This window comes from Seriola aureovittata, chromosome 2 (genome assembly GCF_021018895.1).
Source record: "Seriola aureovittata isolate HTS-2021-v1 ecotype China chromosome 2, ASM2101889v1, whole genome shotgun sequence".
Classification (NCBI taxonomy): Eukaryota; Metazoa; Chordata; class Actinopteri; order Carangiformes; family Carangidae; genus Seriola; species Seriola aureovittata.
In genome coordinates, this window is record NC_079365.1 from 13,773,559 (window position 1) to 13,799,167 (window position 25,609).

The following is a 25,609-nucleotide window of genomic DNA, read 5'->3' on the forward strand; positions in this document are numbered from 1 at the left end:
GCAAACCTCACTTATATAATGGTGTTTTTGTTCAACAAGCCAATAAAATATTACACCTTTTAATGAATCACAAATTCAACATGGTAAAAATAAACCAGAGATTAAATGCATAGTCGCATTGATGTATTTGTTAGTTAAGGAAAGTGAATACTCACAATCTGCACTTATACACGTTATCTGTGGAAGGGTTTATGTTTTTATTTTATCCTCTTTTTATGCTATTTCTGAACTGAAATTAGTTGTTTTTGTACTTTCACTAAGTAATAACACCATCTGTGGTTTTTGTTGTTCAGATTTTGATGAGTGCACTGTGTATGGGACCTGCAGTCAGTCCTGTACCAACACCGAAGGTTCCTACACCTGCTCCTGTGTGGAGGGCTACTTGTCCCAGCCAGACAACCGCTCTTGCAAGGCCAAGAATGGTGAGTACCAGCTGACAACAGCAGGACTGGATCACTGACTGAGGTTGTAGAGATGTTCTGTTCACGTTCCTCCTGTTTTACTCTTAGTTCTGTCCATCATGTTACATTTCCAGTGCCAGTAGACCGTCTGCCTGTCCTGTTGATTGCCAACTCCCAGAACATCCAAGCCACCTCCCTCAGCGGCACCACGGTCCACAGTCTGCTGTCCACCAGCACCAAACAAACCACAGCCATGGACTTCCTCTATGCTCAGGAGACAGTCTGCTGGATCCACGTAGGGGACTCCCCCTCATCCACACACCTCAAATGTGCCAAGATCCCCAACCTGAAGAGCTTCACAGAGGAGAGAGTCATCAACATCTCCCTCAGCCTGCACCGTGAGTACACCACAACACTTTGTATTACAAATCACACTTCAACCGGCATTCACTGAGCAGTAGCACTACAGCTTAGAAGTCAGCACAGTATGATCTGCACAGGCCAGAGTACACAGCAAAATGACACAGCCCAATTTTCCACACATAATACATAATACTAAACGCAAAGCAGCTGCCTCACACTGCGGCACGGAAAAGTATTTGGGTGTTTATATCGTCATTTTTCAGGATTTTTTTTAATTTTTTTTATTCCTGGAGGCCATACATAACATCAGTTGCCACTGCAAATTTCATTAGCCTAGTCAGCAAGTGCTGCAATAACAGCACAAAGGCCGGGGGGCACCGTATATCACCTGTGGCTACGCAGCAATCTGTCAAACATCTCATCATTTTTTCAGGCTGAATCTTCCACTTTTGGTTGTTGAGTGGTTTTTGTACACACAGTGAAAAACACCCCCAGACTTTTAACCATGCTCCAGAGAAGAAAAAAAATAAAATAAAGCATTTTGAATTTTAATTTGTACATCACTCACACTGGATCGTGTCTGACAAGCAGTCACACTTTTTCTCTTGCTTCGTATGCAAAGGAGGATGATGAATTCTGTATTTCAGTTCAATATCACTCAGAAAAGTATGTTCCATGCTTCCATTATTCATGCAGGTCAGGCTGAAGTGAAGCTGAGAAGTGATGCATACAGCAGCTGCATAAACTACTGCAGCAGAAGGACATTGATGCTATTAAATAAGCTGGTTACACATTTGTTTTGACACACACGCACACACAATTAAAAGAACATGCCCAAACTGTATTTTCTAGATATTGGCCTTTACATTTTGTGGTTAAGAACAGTAAAAACTACATGAACCAGATGTTCTCAGGTCTGTTTTAAGTCCTGGTGCTATCTGATGTTTGGAATCCAACGTCATTCATTTTACAGCTCTGAATTTTAAGATAGGGGTAGTAAAGCCCAGCCATTGCACACAGATCCGGGCTGATCCTTAAATCAGAATAAATAGGTTTGTCTTATTTGCATCCTTTGTAGATTTGTGATTTGGCTCGGCCTGTTGCTCACAAATTTTCACTTTTGAAGTCGAATGTAAACAGGTGGACCAAAAAAAAAATGCCAAGAAGTGCAGCCAAAAGTGAGCCGGGCATCAATAGCTGTGGAATAGATGTGTCCTAAGGTTCTCTATGCTTGTGCACAGATATTATGGTAACACATTAAAAGCAGCTGTGTTTTTCCATGGGTTAAGTTTCGTTTCAGAAAACACAGAACATTCTTTTGTCTTGGAAAAAAATTGAAACTAAGTAAGAGGCGGGGATGTAAGTGGAAATGTAAGGAGCTTGATTGAAGGCAGACGTGTATACGTGCGTGCGCCTGATTGTAGACAACCTGTGGGTTTAAAGCTGCCACACCCACGGTCTGCCTCCCTTTATCACTCCTTTGCTTCACGCTGTGTATTCCCAGCCAAGTCACGGCCTGGCTTTTGGGCAGCTTGTTTTCAGTGAGTCAGAAGGAAAGCAGCAACAGAAACAACAACCTCATCCTGACAAAGCCAACGGGGACGTCTCATTGTACTCTGGTTCTGGGGAGTTTGTTGACAGATGGTTTGTTCTTTCTGCACTGTCATACTTATCTGCAAACATTAATTAAAGAACTCTTGCCTTGAATCAAAACAACGCTGCACTCACTCAGTCATTATCTTTATATTCTCTTCCCTGTGCTTCTCTGGTTCTCACCACAATCCCTTAACTTCAATTCTGATCTCTACACAAAACTGAAATACTGTGGTTGTATGGAATAATACAGCTCAGTTTTACTCCTCTTCTTTCTGTTCCTCTGTTCTTTACTCGTAAACATTGCGACCGATCACATTCTGTCAGTGTGCAGCAGCTTGTCTCCATTCACGTCCTTTTTCCATGTGACTAAAGAACGCATTAACATGACAGAAATGACTTCCTCAGTGCAGGCCATCAGAGAAGATGGAAAGACCGAATGATGACAGTCGGGCAGCTCTGTCTTCCACATGCGAGCACAATGTGGTGTAGCTGTCATTTGGAAATAATGTTCATTTCAAACCAGATGATATCAGACAAGCTCAGAACATTGAAAATTATGCATGAGGCATTTTGGCATCCTTCACAGTAATAAGATGAAGGAGGCTGATGCACCTCTCCGTCTATTTGGAGCCTCGTAAACACTAGATCTGTTATTATTAAATTATACAGTACATCTCTTAATCAATGAGGCTCATGCAGGAAACGATGATATAAGACCCATGTCAAAATCACTGAAATAGTACCATGATGATATAGAGATTTCCTATTAGGAAAAATGTGTTTGTGCTTAATAATTATGATTAGAGTCATTTTTAAAAAGAATGTCGTTGTCGCTATAACCGCGCAGCTGTAACTCAGCTCACATTGGACTTGGCAATTTTAGGACCAGAAGAATTTGCAGGAAATTCCAGCAGCTTCAGTTTGGTCCTCCACGCCCCCCCCACCACCACCACCACCACACACGCACGCACACACACACACACGCACATACTGCAGCAATGATATGTGTGCATGTGTGCGCACACATACACACACGCATACACACACAAAATGGAGAACTAGCTGCACGATCCTGACAGGATGTGCATGACAGATGATGACAGATTAGAACTGTATTGCAGAAATAAAGGAGGCAATTGAGGGGTACTGCACTTCCTGTATCCAAGCGGCAATGTTACTATTTTCATTTCGGTGTGTGTATGAGTGAAATAAGAAAAAGCCATAGAGAGGCCATATGTAGGCATTTCAATTGTTAATGAGGCAAATCAAATTGACGGAGAAAATTAAACCAGGGTTGTTCCTGTTTTGCAGAATAAAGGCGACCATATTTAGTAGAACAGGGTGGATATGATACAAAACATGGGAAAAAGTATACACCTATATATTTATGATGACTTAGACAGGTGGTGTCTGGAATATCTGCGTCCTCTGACCACCCAGCGGACCTCAAACAACATGCTCAGTGTCAGCAGAAAAAAAAAATACACAATACAAAGGGCAGATTTTTCTCATCTGTTCCAGTCCATAATGTGGAGCGACTGCCCAGACAGCAGAGTTGATCTGTTGGACAGGCTGCTGGCGTGCGAGTGTGACAGAATAGGAGGAGCAGGTTTATGCTTACAGTCAACATGGAAGGAACCAGCAGCAACCAATGGCAAGGGATGAACATACAGGAAATGATGCGCGTGTGGTTTGGGGTGACTCATGACCTCAGTATGCCACAGATGAGTTGTCCAGATGTGTCAACCCCCCCCCCCTTCCCATCAAACTCTCACTCTCCCCCAGTTTCTACTTTCAGAGTTCATGAAACATACACTTACTGTCATTCTATATTTGACATATATTTGCCTGTCTCTTGCCATTGCTAACGATTGTGAAACACACGAAAGTGGTGATGTATCACCCCTGTGTGTGTTATTAGATTAAAATGTAATTTATTTTTCCAGTAATTGTAGCTTTTATTTTAAAATTGTATCACTTTCAATAGCATACAACCCATTCTAAATGAGTTGTGCTTATCAGACATCATTTATTGTAACCTGTGGTGAGGAACGCCTTATTGAAACAGGACGCAAACAACCTCTGAGTAAATCTAGTCCAGGTGTAAATCAGTTCGATCAGTTGTTTCGGGTGCTTAGAGCTCTCCCTATTGGGCGGAAACTTGGAAAAGAAATAGGGAAAGATTTACATTCAGTAAAAAGTAAACGCACAGGAGGAGGGATCCCAGAGCTGCCACTAAGCCTCCCTTCCCTGCTTGTACTGTAAGAGCTACAGTACCTGCCCCTACCCTTGCACAGTGAGCTGCAGTGTGCTGCTTAACACAGACACTGGCCTGAAATCTTCTTAAGAGGTCATGTGCTGTTAAAAGGCAAGCAAGTCAGCACATTTTCAAATCTTCTCTCCATTCAAAACACTTTAAACCTCTCTCTCTCTCTCTCTCTTCCTCTCACTCACTCACTCTGTCTCTCTCTCTCTCTCACTCTCTCTCTGTCTGTCTCTCACACTCTCTGTCTCTGTCTCTCTCTCACACACACTCTCTGTCTCTCTCTCTCTCTCTGTCTGTGTCTCTCTCCTCACATACATTAACCCTGAACCTCGTTCCATTTGCATTTCCCTTTGTCCTATGCCTATAGTGGGCCTCAACAAAAACACGTTTAGAACCAAAAAAAAAACAGTCCGTTTGCTCTTTTCATTTCATTTTGTCATTCTCCCCCTCTGCCCGTGTTTTTCTGCTGTGACGCTTTCTCCAGATGGGAGTGTTGTGGGAGCGTTTTGGAGTGAGGGAGGTTGGCGAGGGGAAGTGGGGGTTGGGGTGTATGAGCACTTGGTGTTAAAGCTTCAGTCACAGTTTAAAAGTGACAGATCAGAGAAACCAAAGCCATATCAGCTCCATTAAAGGTAATGCTAGTGATATTACAACGCTATTGATCCCCTGTGTTATCAGCGTAGTACTAGCAGTGGGCGCCTGTGAAGATGTATGCCCCTCTCTTCTATTCTTACATATAGTTACTGGAGTAAAACTCTACCCAGAATTGCTCTATTTACCAATACATTATCTCGACATCCACTTGGCTGTTGTTTTTCTTAGACCAATAGGGAGCACAGAGATGAACAAGAAAACATGTAGAAAACAAGTTGTTTAGAGAGAGGAGGGAAAAAAACGAAGAAGGCAGCCGGTTCTGTTTTTTCAATTATGCCGTGTTGTTTTGTATAGCATATTTTCAGCCAGTCAGAGCTGCAGTTAATGAATCCAGACTGTTTTCCCACCTCTGGGGAGCAGACAAAGGGGAGGGCCAGGAGGATGGTGCATGGAGGAGGAGAGAAGGAAGGAGAATGGGTGGAGATAGAAAAGTCTCCGGCTTTGCAGGAGCCATCTCTGTTTAGCAGAAGTGGAGGAAAATGGAGAGCAAACGGTGTCAGAGAGCAGGGGACGGACATTTTTTTTCAGGGCTTTCAGCACACTTTTAGAATATTACACAATCTCCTCTTTTCTCCCCCATTGTTTATCCATTGCTTAATCAGTGAATCAGTGTGTTGTGGAGCAGCTGGAAGTGTTTAAACAGAGAACTCTGTGTTAAAAATTAAGAGCACCTTTGGGAATACGGCCCCTGATTCCCATAAACCTCAGAAATGCTGCAGCACAATGGCCAAGTTTCCCTAGTGGAAATCAGATCTCTTTCTCTCCCTCTCTCTCCCTCTTTCTTCTCTTCTATGTCTTCTTTCTTTTACTTTCTCACTTTTTCTTCCTCTCCTCTCTGTCCCTGTGCATTTTACTTTTATCCGTTTTCCACTTTTACCCGAACCCAAAATATTTGAAAGTGTGCCATTTCCCTCTCTTTGCTAGTCGTGCTCCTCAGAAAAAATGTGTCAGTTATTCTAAACACAGAGGGCTCCTCTGGAATTACAGCCAGATTTATTGGTCCATGGCTGGTAAGCTTTCAGTGTGCGCACTTTTATTGCTCTCTTATTCGCAGGAATCTGCTTCGTCATTTCCCCCACCCCGTTTTTTCTTTTTTGGAGAAATCGATCCTCCTCTGCTTTCCCCAAAACAGCACAGTGACCTTATCACCCTAGTAAACATACCACCACATTAGACCTCCACCCGTAGCACTGAGCCCTGCATGATCAAGAACCCCTGCAGCACGACTTCAGTCCTATATCTGAGGTGTTTGTGTATGTGTGTGAGGACAGTTCTATGCAAGACAGAGCTCATTGCAGCTGTGAAAATACAAGTCTTGTCGTTTGTGAAGCCTTCACCCTTCTCTCTCTCTCTCTCTCTCAAGTTCTCTCTCTCTCTCTCCCTCTCTCTCAATTTCTCTCTCTAGCTCATATGCAGCTACTTTTCATTCTCCGTGCTAAGATTAATATTTAAAGGCACTACAGTCAGTTTAGGAAGAGGTATTCAGATCCTTTAAATAAGTAAAAGTAACAAAGTCGCAGTGTAAAAATACTCAGATACAAGTAAAAATCTGCATTCAAAATGTTACTTACATCTGCTATAATCTGTATTTTTATATTAGCATTGCAGCACATGATTACCACAGATCATTAGCTTCTGACTCTACAGTTCCTCTTAGCTCTACTCAGCAGTTTAATGTTCTGGCCACAACTTCCATGTTTTGGTTGAATGTCACTGTAGTTTTTGGCCACAGCGGGAAGCAGGTTTCTTTTTTTTTTAACAACTTTAAATGAATGCTAATGTGTCTCTGTGTTGCTGGATGTGAAAACCAAGTAACTGTTTGTAACGTACAATCTTGAAGGCGATAGTTGTCTTCATCTTGTTTCCTCTTCCCCCAATTGGCCAAAAAGAAAAAATAACCATTTACTAGCGATGTATTGCACTATTAGCAAAATGTGTTGCTAATAGTACTTTTTGCTATGAGTTATATTATTGGATTGTAATTACTGATGCACTGTGTTAGCATAATTTTAATGTAGCTGGTCTAGATGGAGGGAACTGTAACTATTTTTATATAATGTTTGAAAGTTTAATATTCTATATTGGTAGATTATCAGTTATTGGCTACCAGAAATTAACAACATGTTCATGTTAAATATATTAATATTTAATAAAAACCTCAATTAATATTTAAGTTATCCCCGGGACACAGCCAATATTGACGCTTCCTACAGAGTTAGCCGCTCAATGCTGTCAATGCTCCGTGGCTCCTCTTGCTTGAAAAATCAGCTAGCAGACTTTGAGCAGTAGGCGCTGGCGCTTAATTAATCTTGTTCACTCCTGATTAATCTTAGGCAGGCCCTTGCATAGCTGCTGTTGAGAAACAGTGAAGTGCAGCAGTCTGCTGTGAGCAGGCCTGCAGAGAGGAGGTTCCAGGTAGCAACAACAATGCTAACATGGTGCTGAGAGTTGAGCCAGAGAGAGAGACAGAGAGAGAGAGAGAGAGAGAAAGAGAGAGCTAAGGGCTTCAGCTGGGTTTTGGTTGCCTGGTGACACCTTGGGTCACATGTCACACAGTGACCAATACTAGCTGGTTGTCAGGTCCGTGGGTGGGTTTCACATCCAGGTGTGAAAGGTGAAGGATTCTGGGAGACAGAGTTGAAATGGCCCCCTTTGAACAAAAGAACATGTGGTCTCCACCGTTTGAATGGACTGAGGTCCAACAATAATAATGAATCATTCAAGTTCTCAGTATGCAAATTAACTAGTAACTGTAGCTGTCAAAAGGTAGTGGAGTGAAAAGAAAACAATTTCCTCTAAAATATAGTAAAATAAAAAATATATAGTTAGAAAATAGAATATATAAAGTACAAGTAGGATTATACTCAAGTACATTGCATGAATAAATATACTACAGGAAATTCATCAGTCTGGACCTTTAATAACCTCACACCTCCTTTCCTTGAGCTTTAACAATAGCTTTCTTTCTCTGATCCTTGGCTCAGACTCAGCATGGTTGAGCTGGTGTTTGAGGAAAGGAAGGAAGAGGAGGGAAAGAGAGAACCAGGGAGAGGGGTACAGTAATGTCTAATGTTATTCTTGTTCACTCCTCCTCTGTCAGACCCTCCCTCTGTGCTCTTGCACCACATTCAGAACAGTTCAGGGGTACTCTAGTTTTTCCTTCTCCAACCTTGTCTATGTTGCAGGCTGTAAAAGTTCCAAGTTCCTACCTGTGTGGTGCGATGTGCACGCATCTAGGTGTTTGATTTTCATTGATGGGTGGGGCGCTGGTCTTCCCTGTGAGCAGAGGCTCAGTAAAATAAACCCAGCAGAAACCACACACCCGTCGTCGCTTAGCTACAGCTACGGCAACATCACACTCCTCGAAGCAACAAACAGCCTGTCTCATATTCTGTCTGTCTTAGTGACTTTTGAATGACAGACACATTACCTTGATATGTAATAATTGGACTTGGCTGTCATCTCGTTTGTCAGTCAAGGAAAGTGCCCCAAGTCCAAACCTAAGAATCTCGTCTGTGCGTCAATGTGTATGTGAGTGTGGTTGAGACACAGAGAGCTGTTGAAGTAGCTGCTACACAGTATTGCTGACTAGTTTACTTATCACATGAGTATGAGTCAAACCTCTCACTCACCATCACATGCTCAAGTTCTGTGCCAAAAGAATCAATTCATGTACTAGAAACACTGTTTTTGCTTTCCCTTGCACCTCCTGTGTCCTATCTTACCCCCTCCTCACCCCTCCTCCCACTTCTCCGTCCAGATGTGGAGCAGATGGCCATCGACTGGCTCACCGGAAACTTCTACTTTGTGGATGACGTGGACGACAGGATCTTCGTGTGTGACAAGGACGGGCAGACATGTGTCACCCTCCTGGACCAGGAGCTGTACAACCCTAAAGGCATCGCCCTGGACCCCACTATGGGGTCAGTTTGCAAATCTTACTTTTTGTTTTTCACATAAAGACACACAGATACAGAGACAGGTGTTATATATGTATATGTGCTAGTTTTCTAAATGCGCTGTGTGTTTGGAGCTTGTGTGTTTGCACAAAAAAAAAAAAAAAAAAAGAGAGACCATGATTGTGTGAATGTGTGTATGTGTGCACACATTTGCTCGCACATCATTTTCATCCCACGCAGTTTCCTCCGCTGTAATTGGTTCTTCCAGGAACAAGGTCAGGTAGAGTCGGTGTAGCTGTGTTTTTGTTGTAGTCTGCACTGTCATTAGAGGAGGAAAAACACAGCAATAATAACAATATGACTGCAAAAATCAACCCCTGTTGTGCTGTTACATTAGTGACCACAGAGCTTTCCAGAAATCCCTCACTGACTGTTGAAATAAGTCAAATTGAAAGAAAACAGCATTGTTATATTTCTGTTAGGCTTCATCTACTTGGTACTGATTGTGGTATTGTTTTTGTATTGTTGTTTTTCCAGTTTGGTTAAGGCACATTTTTCAAAAAAAAAAAAAAATGTTGTTTGCTAAAACTTTTACAAGGACTGTGAGCATGATTTGTTATTTGAAGCTATCAATATGTCAGTTTTGTTTTGGCATCAGTGAAAAACTAAATAATGATAATGATCTGACCTTCTGTGTTTGGTTCTAATCAGGTTTACTGTAGAATGTGTTCCTTCAGAATATTGCTGGTCTGTAAAGCTGCAAATATTCACAAAGAAACACAAAACATTTGGGGATGAAAATGCTGTAGGAGAGTTACTGACTCCAAGTTGAGGACCTCAGGTATCGTGATTTGTCAAACCAACAAACCTGAAGATATTCAGCTTTGTTTTTTTGACAAAATGACATAAACAATTAATCTTGCTTGCTGTTTGTCATCATAGATCTTTTCTACTTTTCTCCTTTTGCATACTGAAAAGGGCTGATCAATGAATTGTAGCAAAGCCATATGTGCTGAAAATGAAGCAGTTTGCCAATTCACCTGATCCATCCATCCATCCATCCATCCATCCATCCATCCTCACTCAGGTCTGATCCTTTGTTTCTGCAGGAAGGTGTTCTTCACAGACTATGGTCAGATCCCCAAGGTGGAGCGCTGTGACATGGATGGTCAGAACCGTACCAAGCTCGTGGACAGTAAGATTGTGTTCCCCCACGGCATCACGCTGGACCTTGTCAGCAGGCTCGTGTACTGGGCCGACGCCTATCTGGACTACATTGAGGTGGTGGACTATGAAGGCAAGAACCGACACACCATCATCCAAGGCCTGCTGGTGAGGACAGCTGTACCGGACACACCACACTCCTATTATCTTCCATTTGTAGAGAGGTCATCTCTCTTAGATTTACTGTGCTTGTGTATGCCATTCATAACACTCTAAAAACTCTAGTGTGCTGTAGAGTTCCCTATATATCTATAATACATCTTATCTTTCTCCTGTGTCCTGCTGTGATGTGTTCCTGGCCAGTGAGTTATGAGCACAGAGAAGATGGTGGACATTTGGTTTTTCATTAAAGCTACTGATTAATAGCGTCTGATACTGAGGCTGTCGACGTTGCAGCGCTGGTGAAGCACAGTGGCTCTTAAACCTGTTACCATGGCTTTTACTGTGATCTGTGGAGAAGTAATGGCTTTCATTTACTCACTGAGCCTAAGGACACAAACACACACACGCACACGCACACACAAACCACAATCTATTGCTTTGAGTGTGTGTGTAATAGGGGATTAATACATGCACATCCTTCAGGTCAAAGTGTGGTTATTGATGATTCTGAGTTTGGGCTGTTTTGTGTGGAGCATGTGTTTATTAAGGTCTCTGTAAGCTGCAAGGGAAACTCTTTTTTTATACAGATTACAGTTCAAAAGCTTAAATCAAGAAGCTGAGGGTGTTGATTAGAGAAAAAGTGTCCCATCTCTGCCTATTGAGAGCCCCTAGATTCATCATATTTTGATGTACTCGTTTTCTGCCGTTGGATTTTCACAGCCACTTGAAACCTTAAGTGTGTGAAATCAAGTAGCTCACATTTTTTTCTCATAGCTAGTGTTGGTCAGGTTTGTCTTGGCTAGATCTGCGAGTAAAGGTGACACAGAGCACCATCAATTTTCCTAACAGTATGATACTAATAGGTTTCCATCGAGTGTTTCACCTCAGCAGAGCATTGCCCTCCAGCCTTCGTTAATAACTCTGTGTATCTCTCTGGCTGGCTGTGTCTCTGTGTTTCTCTCCATGGCCCACTGAGCTTCTTACAGCATGCTGTGATAGACCACACTCCCATCTCAGGTTTTAATGCTGGTTCTTACACAGCCTGTTGGGACACTTGAGTCAGTGGCCTGCTCAGATCTGAAAGTCCTTACCTTGCTTTTCTTCCCGATTTTTTTCGTCAGATAGAAGCTAGTTTGTCCATGACTTCTGTCTTTGGAGAGCTGTGGAATCTCTAGACACTTCATCACTTCACAATAACCACTTTCTACCATGGCAACGGAAAACACTCGTTTCTGAGTGAGTGGCTGTTGAAATTGTATATCAGGACACCTCCAAAAGAGTTACGATAAACAGTTTAACCACTGTTCTACATCAGTGCACATGGTTTATTAAACTGCAGGTTACCATGGCAACCATATTTCTCCTTCATGCTACATTACCTGTTAAGACTCTTGCAAAATAAAACGAACCATTGGAAAAAACGACGTGGAGGATAATTTGAACAATGCCTCTCTTGTTTTGAGGTCAGGTGCCACAGTGATTGTGACAATAGCCTCTGAACTGTCCTGATACAGAAGATAATGGATTCAGTAAAATGCCGCTTCACATTGAATTGTGGCATTGTTTGAATCCATCATTATTGTTTACAAGCATGTTAACCACAGGAATGCTCACATTGCACAAGGCTGTGCAAAGTGATGCAGGAGAGTACAACACTGGAAATTGTTCTTGGTAGACATTTGCTCATCCAAAGTGATGAACAAAGACTTTTCACTGGATTTTATCACAAAAGCAGTACTGATGTGTTTCTGCCTAGACAGCCCTCATCACAGCATATACATCGTTTTAACAATCTGGAAGGAAAGGAAGGAATTAAGCACTTGCATATCTATCTTTTAGAGACAGATCTGTCCTATAGTCATTCATGGTAACAACTGACATCAGTGGTTGGACTGTAAGTCTTAGCCAGACTAAGTAGGAAGTACATTTATCTTCTAGCTGAAAGAAAGACCATGTCAAATCTTTCATAGACTGGGAAAGTCAAAGAAAATCATGCACTGTGATTTTTTTAGTTCCTTTGATCCAGTACTATCGCGCTCATTTTTTCTGTTTTCACACGTTCTTTAATCTACCGTTTTTCTTTTTCTTTTTCAGATCGAGCACTTGTATGGGCTGACGGTGTTTGAAAACTATCTGTATGCCACCAACTCAGACAACGCCAACATGCAGCCTAAGACCAGCGTGATCAGGGTCAACCGCTTCAACAGCACAGACTACCAAGTAGTGACCAGGGTGGACAAGGGAGGAGCGCTGCATGTCTACCACCAGAGACGTCAGCCTCAGGGTAGGCTACACACACACACACACACGCACGCAAACACACACATTGATTTTTCATGCACAGCTGAATATTGTATTGATACTAACTGTATTTGCCACCTCATTGGTGTCCAGTGCGTAGCCACGCATGTGAGGTGGACCAGTTTGGGAAGGCTGGAGGTTGCTCTGACATCTGTCTGCTGGGAAATGGCCACAAGACCCGAACCTGCCGCTGTCGCTCTGGATTCAGCCTGGGCAGCGATGGCAAGTCCTGCAAAAGTGAGTAGGACTTCTAGTGTAATGAAACAATGATTACATTTTAGCAACTGCAAATCAACACACCTTCTTCTAAACTGTCTACAAAGAAACTCCAGTATTGTAAGTGCACCTGTCAAAAGACATTCACTGCAGCAGTGACTCCCAACCAGGGGGTACGTCTGCAGTTGCCAGGTGGTACGTGTAAGGTAGCTTAATTAATTTGAAAATTAAAACGTATTGAGTTGACCATAACAGAGGCAAGTACAAAGGTCTAAATAGTTAATTAAAAGTAATATGAACACTAAAACGTTGAAATAAATTGACTGCTAAGAGTAAGCCAAATGGATAAATAAATTGGTAAAAGTAATGAATGAATGGTGAAATAGTAAAAAAAAAAACAGATAAATGGAAATAGTTAGCTAAAATTAATGGATTAGCGGTTGAAATAGTTATCTCAAAGTAATGGATAAATGGTTCAAATAGCTAATAGATAAAGAGTTGAAACAATTAGTGGAAAGTAACAGATAAATGTTCCAATTGCTAAATTAATGTCAATAGATAAAACTAAAACTAACTGGTTTGAATTTCCTTTAAATATCTATTTTTTGTATGAAAATATTATTGTGACAATATTGACTTTTATTCTATGTAGATGTTAATGTAAGTGTTTAATAACATCCAGATTAAAATCGATGCTCCAGCATTAACTGTAAGTATGAACGTGAAGGCCACAGTGATTCAGCTCTTTTGACCTAAAGCCAAGGGCAGCCTATGTACAAAATAGCTGAGCAACACCATAACTTAGTGTGGCTCTCTAGCTCTCCGCTGACCTCCCCATTAAGCCGTCAGCCTGATTCAGCTTGTTCTGAGAAGTGTTTTAATATTCTTTCAGCCATTAATAGCATTATATTGATCTGCCACCTGAGAATAGACTGTCCTTGAAAACGACACAATTGATTTAACTAAAGGCAATCTCTCCTCCTGTCCATCTGTCTCTCGATTGAAAATCACTTAATTTTCATTTAGGGCTTTTGCTGATCTCGCATGTTGTTCACTTGTGTAATCCATACACATTATAATTAATACACAATTACACATATAAATGCAGGTCTAAGCTACGCTCTTTTGTCTTTCTGTTCTGGTTTTGCTCCAGAACCCGAACATGAGCTCTTCCTGGTCTACGGTAAAGGTCGCCCAGGTGTCATCAGGGGCATGGACATGAATGCCAAGGTGCCGGATGAGTACATGATCCCCATCGAGAATCTGATGAACCCGAGAGCTCTGGACTTTCATGCTGAGAGCGAGTTCATTTACTTTGCCGACGCCACCAGCTACATCATCGGACGACAGAAGATTGACGGAACAGAGAGGGATACTATTCTGAAAGAAGGTGGGGCAACGGCAGCTAATTTGAGAGACAAAAAATGCACAGAGAATTTTTGATCATCTGACCGCAGACTCAAAACAGGAAACCTTTAACTCAAACTTTCTGCACTGTGTTTGACACTGAATTCACGCATGCAAACACACATTTACTGTAAATGGAAAGTATAAATTTTGGCACACGTTTTGGTTGTAAAAGAGGTGACAAACAGCCACAGGCTTTACAATTATTTCACAAGCTCAAAATCTTGTTAACAGAAACATATTTTTTTTTGTTTAATGTTCATTAATCCGAGCTATACTACTGAGATCAAGAATTTCTTTGCACCGGACTTATTTCCAGTGTAACAAAATGACTGAAAACGTTGAAAGTCAACATGACAAAATGACTCAATAATAATAATAAGATATGCATCAATAGACAGCGATCCAGTATGAGATCAAAAATTAAATTCCTGACTTCTGAAAACACTTTGTTGTGAGTGAAGTTAATATCTGTGCTGCAGAAACAGACTTCTCACCAGCAGTTTGCATTTGTCTCAGGAATCCACACGGTGGAGGGCATAGCTGTGGACTGGATGGCTGACAACTTGTACTGGACAGATGACGGTCCTAAGAAAACCATCAGTGTGGCTCGGCTGGAAAAGGCTTCACAGACCCGCAAAACCCTCATTGAGGGAAAAATGACTCACCCTCGTGCCATTGTAGTGGATCCTCTACACGGGTAAGGTGGACAAAGAGGGAGCAAAATAGCTTTGTGTTTTGGTTCCAGACAAAGAGAATGAAGATCAGTGAACAAGATCCAGAGTTGCACAGCTGAGGTAGAGGAAAAGGCGGCAGACAGGTGCAAGTTTTAGGCAGCCGTTGAAATGATGCTGACTTTGAGATGGCTGGTTAATGAAGTATGGTGCATGCATGTCTGGCTGCTCTGTGACTCGTATCTCTGTTTGCTCTCCTCCTGTCTCAGTTTCACTTTTATCTCATGTCTGAGCTGTTCATTGGTTTTATTATTCACCACTAGTGAGGACTGTTTTTCCACCGTCTCTTGTCTGTGTCTCTTCACAGGGAGCTTTAATTTTACAGTTTACATCCGGGTTTTTTTTTTACCATTATCACCCTGAAATGTAACATCCCTTTTGACCAGACTTTTCACACACTATTAAAACAGATGCAGCATTTTGCATATTACAAGACAGATTTCCTCCACGAGCTTATTAACACACAAGCATATCTCTCTCGCGCTCTTTCGAATAGCTCTTAATCTCGCTGTGCATGGATGTCTCTTATTGATATGACCTCCTAGGCTCGCTCGCTCTCTCTGAGAAACACATGCTCATAAACATGCACTCATTCTTTGGATTACTAGTGACAGGGTGATGTGTGTCCACACAATCCCCAGGGGAAAGGCACTCGCCTCCACTAATGCCTGCAATCAATCAGGCTGAGAGAGAAAGAGGAGGAGGAGGAGGAGAAGTTTGCAGCGAGGAAAGGAAGAGAAAGAGACAGATGGAAAATGGATGAAAAGTTAATGCTAATGTCAGTCATATTCCGACAGAATAATGTGTCTAGCTTTGCACAAAGTTGTCGACAGCCAGTGCTCACAGGCTGAGCGGAGATCAGTGGTGAAGATTGACAGGTCCTAAAGTACCTGGTGACAAACACCGGTTTGCCTGTGGGCAGAACAACTGAGAAACACTATGGAGCCGTAAAGATGACAAATGTTCTCCTTATTTGTATTGCTATCACATGTGTGATAGCAAGATCACACACACGTAACAGTTCCCGTGTTGCTTCCTCAGGTGGATGTACTGGACAGACTGGGAGGAGGACCCTAAGGAGAGCAAGCGAGGCAAAATTGAGCGGGCTTGGATGGACGGCTCCAACAGGAACGTGTTCCTGACCAGCAAAACGGTGCTGTGGCCCAACGGCCTGAGTCTGGACATCCCGCAGGGCATCCTCTACTGGGTGGACGCCTACTACGACCGCATTGAGATGGTTTACCTTAACAGCTCGGAACGCAAGGTCAGCGCCCGCTATCATGAGAATTAATTTTACCGCAGTCTAGAGACGGAGCGGTTCGGTGGAATGAGAGCTGGAAATGACTCTTAGCAGCTGTGAGTGAACTAATAAGGCCTGAGTTTTAAAGCAGTAGACGACCGGGTGGGTGGTCTGTCACAATACAGTCTGTGGCTAAAATGGATGATATCTTGTTTTCAGTGGCCCGTGTGTTGGTTATATTTTGGTTTGATGTTGGTGTTTCTGTTGTTTTAAAATGTATAATCCAGAAACTGGAATGTTATAGTTGATATAGAATGAATGAGATGTAAAAAATGTACACACATAGTCTGAATATCACTAAAAATGTTATTAGGGCCGCTATTGCTTAGACATTCAAGTGGCCTTCACCTAGTGTAGTGTTGGTATATCCCAACCAAATCCAGTGCAAGATTGCACCGCAGGTAGAAAACAGAAAACAGGTCCATCACATCACATCTTGTTGCTTTTCTCACATCACCAGACGGTGTACGAAGGTCAGGAACTGAACCACGCCTTTGGTCTGTGCCACTACAAACACTTCTTGTTCTGGAACGAGTACCGTAGTGGCAGCATCTTCAAGCTGGACACCACCACTGGCACTGCCACTCTGTTGCGCAATGAGCGACCGCCCATCTTTGAAATCCGAATGTACGACGCTCAGCAGCAGCAAGGTAATGGGCAGCTCATCACATAGAGTGGTCTTATCTATCCAGCCATCTATATACACATGAATACAAAAGTTATGCTTGTCCAAAGACGCACAGGGAGCATATATAAACACTATTATAATCTCTGCACATTCTTGTTTGTTCATCTACAGGCCCTAATGCGTGTCGTGTGTACAATGGAGGCTGCAGCAGTCTGTGTCTGGCTATACCAGGAGGCAGACAGTGCGCCTGTGCAGAAGACCAAATATTAGACCCAGCTGACAACACCAGCTGCAAAGGTAGGTACAAAAAAAAATTTTGCTTTGTAGGTGTGTGTGTGTGTGTGTGTGTGTGTGTGTGTGTGTGTGTGTGTGTGTGTGTGTGTGCGTGCGCGCGTGTGTGCGCGTGTGTGCATGTGTGTGCGTGTGTGCGTGTGTGTGAGTGTGTGAGACTGAAGGGTATTTCTCAAGGCAGTCATTTTGTTCCATCACATAGACAAGGTTTTATTCCCGGTATGTTGAACAGGATGAGTCAAGCTGTGTGACAGTGACTGTGTGTTTTGTTAGAACTGTTCGCCATAAAATATTCAGAACAAATGGAGACAAATGGAGACACACCACAATTAACAGCAGTATAATGTAATGCAGTGAAGTCTGGAATATTCGAGGTGTTTGTGTTATGTTGCCCTCCACCAAGTTGGTTAAAGGAAAAGGTGGATTTTAAGATAAATACAATACGATAATACAAATAAAACAACAAGACCACAAACTCAACAACAGCATCAACAGTTAGCTAGAAATCTTTACAAAGGAAAGTATTGCAGCATTTTTTATTATACAAGTGTTGCTGTTATTTTTTTCCCATCTCATGTATGTCTTGAATTTTATACAGCTACCGGTCAGCTCAGGTTCAGCCTAGTATGTTTTCATAGTTTTCATATAATAGCACTTTTCCACAAACCCCCTTCATTTTCCTTCTGTTCCAAAGTTTTGAAACCCAAAACTGTATCCTTCCTTTTATGTCCTCAGTGATCCCTTTTTCACATTCTTTTTATTCTACTCTACTTCTCCCTCCACAGCCAACCCGTCTTACGTGCCCCCTCCTCAGTGCCAGCCTGGAGAGTTCGCTTGTAAGAACAACCGCTGCATCCAGGAGCGCTGGAAGTGTGACGGAGACAATGACTGTCTTGACAACAGCGATGAGGCTCCTGAGCTGTGCCGTGAGTTACTGCACGCACGCACACACACACACACACACACACACACACACACACACACACACACAGACAGACACTCACACGGTTTCACAACAGCTACCCCTCCTGCTGGTACTGAGTCAGATGACCTCTGGCAGTCTGAATTTGACAGTCTGGTGATGCCAGAATGAAATGAGAGCGCAGACTCTGAATCGTGTGAGTATGAGTGTTTATATGTGCTAATTGTGTGTATGTGCGAGTACACAGGCTGTGAGTGTGTGTGCGTGCAAGGAGGAATGTAGCAATGTCTGTGAATCTGGTCTGTCTGTGGTCAAAGTGCAGACTTGTTTCCATTCCTGACAAAACAAAAATCCAGTCCAGAGCAGCTAGAATATCTGCCCTCTCTTTCGCTCATTTGCATGTCACAACTCTCCACTCTTTCACCTTTCCACAACCCCCCCCCCCCCCCCCCCCACATGGCTTCTCATTTTCCTTCTTGACACTCAATGCGTCCTTTCTTCTCTCCAGACCAGCATACTTGCCCAACAGACAGATTTAAGTGCAAGAACAACCGTTGCATCCCTCTGCGCTGGCTGTGTGACGGGGACAACGACTGTGGCAACGACGAGGACGAATCCAACACCACCTGTTCAGGTACACAAACACACACGCTGCCATATGGAAATCTGACAGGTGTTTTTTTTTTTTTTTTTTTCACATGTGACGTGAACTCTGCCGTGTTGTCTTTCAGCTCGAACCTGCCCACCTAATCAGTACTCGTGTGCGAGTGGGCGCTGCATCCCTCTTTCATGGACATGCGACCTGGACGATGACTGCGGTGATCGGTCAGATGAACCTGCTTCCTGCGGTTGGTCAACTTATTCTCACACCACACAGTAGATGCAGTGTGATTTATGGCTGTTTGTAAAGGTTGGGTTGACATTTTAGTGTGCGGTTGTGTAACATGTAACAACATGTCTAAACTCTGTCCACAGCCTACCCCACATGTTTCCCCCTCACCCAGTTTACCTGCAACAATGGACGCTGCATCAACATTAACTGGCGCTGTGATAATGGTTAGTGTGGGCTCTTTATTATCTCCTCTTCCTCTCCGGTGTAGCAACTCCTCGCTTCCCTTTTGTCACAGCCACCGGCCTCATATTGGCATACACTCTTCTTTTTGTCACCTTGTATGTTTGTGTGTTTTCACCTGTCTTCCCTGTCTTTTGTTGTTCTGTGTTATTGGTTTTGTTGTTCCATGTTGTGCCGCTAGCCCACTCTGCTGTCTTCCCTTGGTTCTGTCTTTCAGAAAAGGATTGTGGGGACGGCTCTGATGAGTTGAATTGTCCAAACCTGACCGGTTAGTGCATAGATCAACATGCACCACAGCAGCCGTAACGCTAGTCTAGATCTAGGGCTGGAAACAGAAACAGTTTAGTGCTGCTTTTTTGCTAACTGGACATGGCCACGGGCTGAGGCCAATACTGCTGCCATTCATTTAGTCTGCTGCACACAGGTTTGAAGCTAAATTAGATCAGATAAATTGTAAGTGCATTACTCAGTCAGCCAAATACATGGAAAGCTGAAAGCACAGTTACTGTGTTAGCAATCAAATTAATGAAACTCTATTTAATTCGATATAGATTTAGTAGGCTGCCAGGTTCAATGATAAAAAGGAGTTTAACCACAGAATATTTTCTTTCCTTGATGACTATGAAATGAACTACTGTAAAATATGATAGCAGTTATACATTAGATTGCCCTTTAACATTAGTATGGGCATAAAAGTGCTTATGATGCTCTGCTGCCAAGCTCAATGTATCAGCGCTGGGTACATTCCCTCGTGGTGCATGGTATGATCTATGCAGTTTCTGTCATTATTTTAACTCTCATCTCTCATATTCTGTTTCATTTGTATTCCATAGTTTTCACTATCACTGTGTTAATTGTGAAAAAGGAAAAGCAATTACTTTCTGCATATTGAAACATATGTTGTTTTTTTTTTTTTTCCCCTTTGAGGCAATGGGCGCCTCATAATGAGAGAGAGTGGGTGTTGTTTGACTGTGTTTGTTTTTCAGATAATGACTGCGGAGACAACAGTGATGAGGCAGGCTGTAGTCACTCCTGCTCCAGTGCTCAGTTCAAGTGTAACAGCGGCCGCTGCATCCCAGATTACTGGACCTGTGATGGAGATAATGACTGTGGGGACTACAGTGACGAGACCCACGCAAACTGCACCAATCAGGGTCAGTGTCTTCACCTGCTGATCAGGTGGTATTTGCTACACTCCCTGACAGTTTGGAAACTCTTCTCCAGCAGCATATTATTGTATGAAAAAAAAGAAGAAATAAAGGATTATAAGAAATCCTTATAGATTGTAAAACAATATTTTTTTTCCAATTTGCCAAGCAAGTTCATTTTAAAACTACAGTGGTCTCAAACCTTTTATTCATTTTTTTTATTTGTTTTATTTATTTATCCTTTATTTATTCAGGTGAATCCCACTGAGACAGAAATCTCATTTTCAAGAGAGACCTGGATGTAGCCTACATAAAAAAACATCATAAAAAGAATTCATGAACAGATAGTCCAAAAAGAAATAACAATACAATTTAAATGACAATAAAATAAAATGACAAAATTGTAATAAAAATAATACGCAAGGAAAATTTAAAACATAAAAAGCCAAGATTATAAAACAGAGCCATTTATCTAGTGAGTAAAACAAGTCTGATCTGTTAAAACTAATGCATTCTGTTTTGGGAAGGTTATAAATCTTGTTTCTAAAATGTGGATAACTTATAAAACGCTCTTTAGCTTATTCCATGTGTCTGGAGCATTAAATCCAAATGCAGTCTTCACAAATTCAAAGTAACCCTATGTACATGGAATGTGTTGCCCATCATATGACTGGGTTTGGTGCGTACCCACTGATCTAACACAGTTTCAAAACATTTTTTATATCAGTATGGCATGAGTTGGGTTATCAAGTAAAAATGTCATGTTGCATTAATCTTGCGTTTACATTTTCAGCCCACACAGGCTGGTTTCACCTTGACTTTGACTTCCCATCCACATTCATGCAGCAGACTATCATGAAGACACCATACCCTGTAATCTAATACACTTCCTGGTATTGTTCAATTGTGCATTAAACTAAAAAAATACTTGTATCAGTAGCAGTTGCCACAGTTTGTGGCTAGATTACAGTCCGCCTTGATCTGAACCTGAATAAAATCAACAAAGAAAAGCACAGACGGAGTGTGTAGAAATACGAGTTGCTGCATCTGATGGGACTGCAGTTAATACCAACCATCCAACACACCCACTAATATTGCATGATGATGGATTTTTTCCAGATCCAAACTTGTGCCGCTGTGCAGCTGTGCACACCTGGACATTAAAATTCCAAAAGAGGCTGCACATGATGGATTGAGTACTCTGTATTGGATTCAAGGAGATATGGACCTTAGTAACCAAGAGTAACTTTTGGTAACAAGTCAATAGTAAAATCTTAAGCTAACATTAAAAGCCACTATTCACAAACAAATTGCCACTGGTACTTTTTTTTTCTAGTACTCATGGAACACAGCTGTGACAGGTGGTTGTTATTATAATGAGTGGGTGCATCTTTACACCATTGTGTCATTTATTCCGTAAAGTGGAGTCTGTACAACAATCATAGCTAGTATTTACATTTCAATCAGCAGCTGTAATAGGTCCCTGGTCCCTATTAGTCACGCAGGCACCAGTCTAATGGGGACCACCACTGGCACCTAATAACTCTTGCTAGTCGTTTAAAGTGACTGATATAGCAACTGTCCTTTTGAAAATATCAACACATGATATAAATCTACCTACTTAAAATTATTTATTAGTAATTATGTTTCTATAACAGTGAAACAAAAATAAAATGATTCACTGTCAGCTGGGGTTTATAACTAAAACAATGACCTTCTGAATGCATACTTGAATCTGTTCAGCCTTTCATGTTGCTAAGACTTGTTGCTACCCAGATTCCTAACAGACAGCTCATTAGTTTTTGTTTTCTTGTTTGTCTTTTGATGTTGCACATCGTCTCTGCTCAAGGCTGTGTGTCCTGATTTGATTAACGCAAGGCAACGACTCCAGACAATGTCATTATGGAGTCTCATGATGTCTTTCTCTCCACAGCCACGCGTCCTCCTGGGGGTTGTCACACGGATGAGTTTCAGTGTCGGATGGACGGCCTGTGCATCCCCTTGCGTTGGCGCTGTGACGGCGACACCGACTGCATGGACCTGAGCGATGAGAAGAACTGTGAGGGTGTAACACACATGTGCGATCCAGCTGTCAAGTTTGGCTGCAAGGACTCTGGTGAGGAGACCATATTTCAAATTAGGAAGTTTGGGAAGTACATGAAGTAAGCTTGAAGTAGTTACTTTTAAAGTAACCCTGCCTTCTGTCCCTAGCACGCTGTATCAGCAAGGCCTGGGTGTGCGATGGTGACAGTGACTGTGAGGACAACTCAGATGAGGACAATTGTGAGGCGCTGGTGTGTAAGCTCTCTCACCATGTGTGCGCCAACGACTCCACCATCTGTCTGCCTTCAGAGAAACTTTGTGATGGCAAAGATGACTGCCCAGATGGCTCTGACGAGAAGCTCTGTGGTAAGCGACAGCAGCACCCAGGCTGTGTTTCAGTACAGGGAGCACAGGAACAGCAAGAAAAATTCTGCATCTTAAATGATGGATTCAGCGGTTTGATAACAGTTCTTTGTAGTCTTCCCTTGCTTCAGTCCTTTTCTGATTTTCTGTGTTTTACAGACCTGTGTTCACTGGACAATGGCGACTGCAGCCATAACTGCACGGTGGCGCCTGGCGAGGGTGTGATCTGTTCCTGTCCACTGGGCATGGAGTTAGGACCTGACAACAAGACCTGTCAGATCCAGAGCTTCTGTGCCAAACACCTGAAGTGCAGTCAGCGCTGTGAACAGGACAAGTTCAGTGTGAAATGCTCATGTTATGAGGGCTGGGAATTGGAGCCTGACATGGAGAACTGCAAGAGTACAGGTGAGGGACACAGGAAAAAATACAGGAGAGCTGAAGGGTAAGGGGGAGTCAAAAGACATCAGCGAAGAGGCTGAACATTTGATTGATGGTAGCTATTCTGTAAGGAAGGAAGTTAGATAGGTGACTGGGTTCTGGGCTTTGTCAGGGTTCAAGACTGCAGAATCAAGAGAAACTTATTTGGACAATAGACAGAGCAGTGGAGCCAGAGAAGACGTAGAGCTTAAATGCCATTCTCTAAGAAAACATCAAAAAGACCTGGACAATGGTTTCTAGGTGCCTTTATTATTTAATGAAAAGAATCTCAAATGTTAAAGTATAAAGCGAAGAGCAGAAATTCATTTTATTAAAGTCAGCAAGAGGGCAAGATGTGAAAAAACTGAAACCACTCAGTCACATTAAATCAGCTTTGAATTTTATCATCCACATAAAGAATAGAGTTCTCTTCCTGCAGCAACTAGCCAATGAGGAAACATGAATTTATGATTGTGGTCCTCATTGCCAGGTCTTAGATACTAGCCACCGACACCCGGTCATTCATCCTGCTGCCTGTCTGGCTGCCTGTTAGGTGCAGATAACTCTTGTCTTATTTACACTGCGTTTTAATTACCCAGGATTAGAGCCACTTTCAACACAGCCCCTCTTTCATTGGACAAGTCAGCACACTGCAGCAGAACATGGCTGTGATGTTTTCCCGCAGAGCTGGGAGTTTGGAAGTTTGAGTAACAATTCGACAGTGACCGGGCAACATGGTTTTAACCCTTTACCATCTGCTCGGTTCTCCTTTTTAAGTGATCTTTCCTCTTCATTTGCACAGATCCTTTCAAGCCCTTCATCATCTTTTCAAACCGCCATGAGATCCGCCGCATTGATCTGAATAAGGGAGAGTTCAGTGTGTTGGTACCGGGCCTAAGAAACACCATCGCTCTCGACTTCCATCTCAGCCAGAGCGCCCTCTATTGGACTGATGTGGTGGAGGATAAGATCTATCGTGGGAAGCTGTCCGAGAACGGAGGTGAGCGTTTGCAACACAGTTAATGTGCATGAAAGACTTTTTCTTAACATGTGCTGTGATTGTCTGCAGTAGGAGTACATTTATAGATGCACAATTTAGGTTTTGACAAAAAATTGAGGTACCCTAGATTTCTTTTAGAGCTTTCCGCCACATCACATGGTCTTCATCAGCAGATAGAAATCATGTTTACATTGGTGGGCATCAGGGGATTTACATTTCTGATTAAGACAACGCCATTAAAGTCAAGATAAATATTTAGAATTTGTAACACAAGTGGCTTTTTGTTAAAATAAATAAATAAAGCATAAACTATGCAGCGCACGTTAATGTCCTGGGTTTTATTGGATTCAAGGGACTTTTATGAGTCATAAAACTTTAATCTGTAAATACTGCATTGCACACTCGGGAAATATTGCAGTTCCTCTGAGATAAACTCTGAGTACTCACTGCAATTTCAATGATGACAACTTTGTTGTGCCCAAAACCTTCATGAGACTGCCTCCCAGACAAGAATATTCAACATATAATATTGTTGCATGTAAAGCTGCACTCTTGGTCCTGGTGCTCTGGCTTCTTGTGACCAGAAAATCAGATACGGCAAACAAACCCTATCATCAAGTGCAGCAGTTATAGTGAGCAGGTCCACACTGATGTCTGTCTGTGCATGTGGTTGCTGTGTGCAACATTTACAAGGCACAGCCAAAAGTCTGCGTTCAGCAAGTGTGTGTTTTCATTGCTCCAGACAGGATAATGACTCATCACAAATAATTAGACATGTCCTTCTGATTAGGGATCCAATGGAAAATGAAAGGCTTTGAAAGAGGCTGGAAAATGTCTCTTCAGCCCTGCGAGACAGCACATATTTAGATTATATAAGGCCCATTTGGGTATTGCAGCATCACACCCCCTGCTGTCCCACTACCGTATTTATTTATGCTTTTGTTTGTTGCATTAACATGTGTTTGCTCCTCAACATAACGTCTAGTCGTTTGATTAAAGGAATTACGGTTTGTGATGCAATGTTGGCTTTGAATCCAAATAGCTTGATTACATTTGCATAATTTGCAAATACTGAAGCAAAACGGATCATTGCTTCGGGTTACAGTACAATCTGAAATGTTGCCATCAGCAAATCCCGATCTTCGAAGCCTTTATCCGTACATATTAAAATACTGTGTAAATTCATTAAGAAATTTAAGTGCCCTGCAGGGATGTTTATTTTATTGAGTAGCAAAATGAAATATGATTAGATCAGATGTCTC

The 25,609-nt window shown here is 42.2% G+C and overlaps 1 protein-coding gene across 2 annotated transcripts in view; it reads left to right on the forward strand.

Moving 5' to 3' along the window:
• Window positions 1–25,609, forward strand: part of LOC130183050 (low-density lipoprotein receptor-related protein 1-like) — a 90,520-nt gene that overhangs the window by 33,865 nt on the left and 31,046 nt on the right. For both annotated transcript variants that reach the window (XM_056398368.1, XM_056398374.1), the window contains exons 5-24: window positions 294–422; window positions 536–799; window positions 9,041–9,203; window positions 10,289–10,511; window positions 12,600–12,789; window positions 12,900–13,043; window positions 14,176–14,412; window positions 14,949–15,129; window positions 16,205–16,427; window positions 16,924–17,113; window positions 17,263–17,388; window positions 18,168–18,308; window positions 18,813–18,938; window positions 19,036–19,152; window positions 19,280–19,360; window positions 20,363–20,530; window positions 22,458–22,640; window positions 22,736–22,933; window positions 23,090–23,335; window positions 24,150–24,347. In XM_056398368.1, the coding sequence (XP_056254343.1) occupies window positions 294–422; window positions 536–799; window positions 9,041–9,203; window positions 10,289–10,511; window positions 12,600–12,789; window positions 12,900–13,043; window positions 14,176–14,412; window positions 14,949–15,129; window positions 16,205–16,427; window positions 16,924–17,113; window positions 17,263–17,388; window positions 18,168–18,308; window positions 18,813–18,938; window positions 19,036–19,152; window positions 19,280–19,360; window positions 20,363–20,530; window positions 22,458–22,640; window positions 22,736–22,933; window positions 23,090–23,335; window positions 24,150–24,347 (3,528 nt within the window). The remainder of the gene's footprint in view (window positions 1–293; window positions 423–535; window positions 800–9,040; window positions 9,204–10,288; window positions 10,512–12,599; window positions 12,790–12,899; window positions 13,044–14,175; window positions 14,413–14,948; window positions 15,130–16,204; window positions 16,428–16,923; window positions 17,114–17,262; window positions 17,389–18,167; window positions 18,309–18,812; window positions 18,939–19,035; window positions 19,153–19,279; window positions 19,361–20,362; window positions 20,531–22,457; window positions 22,641–22,735; window positions 22,934–23,089; window positions 23,336–24,149; window positions 24,348–25,609) is intronic.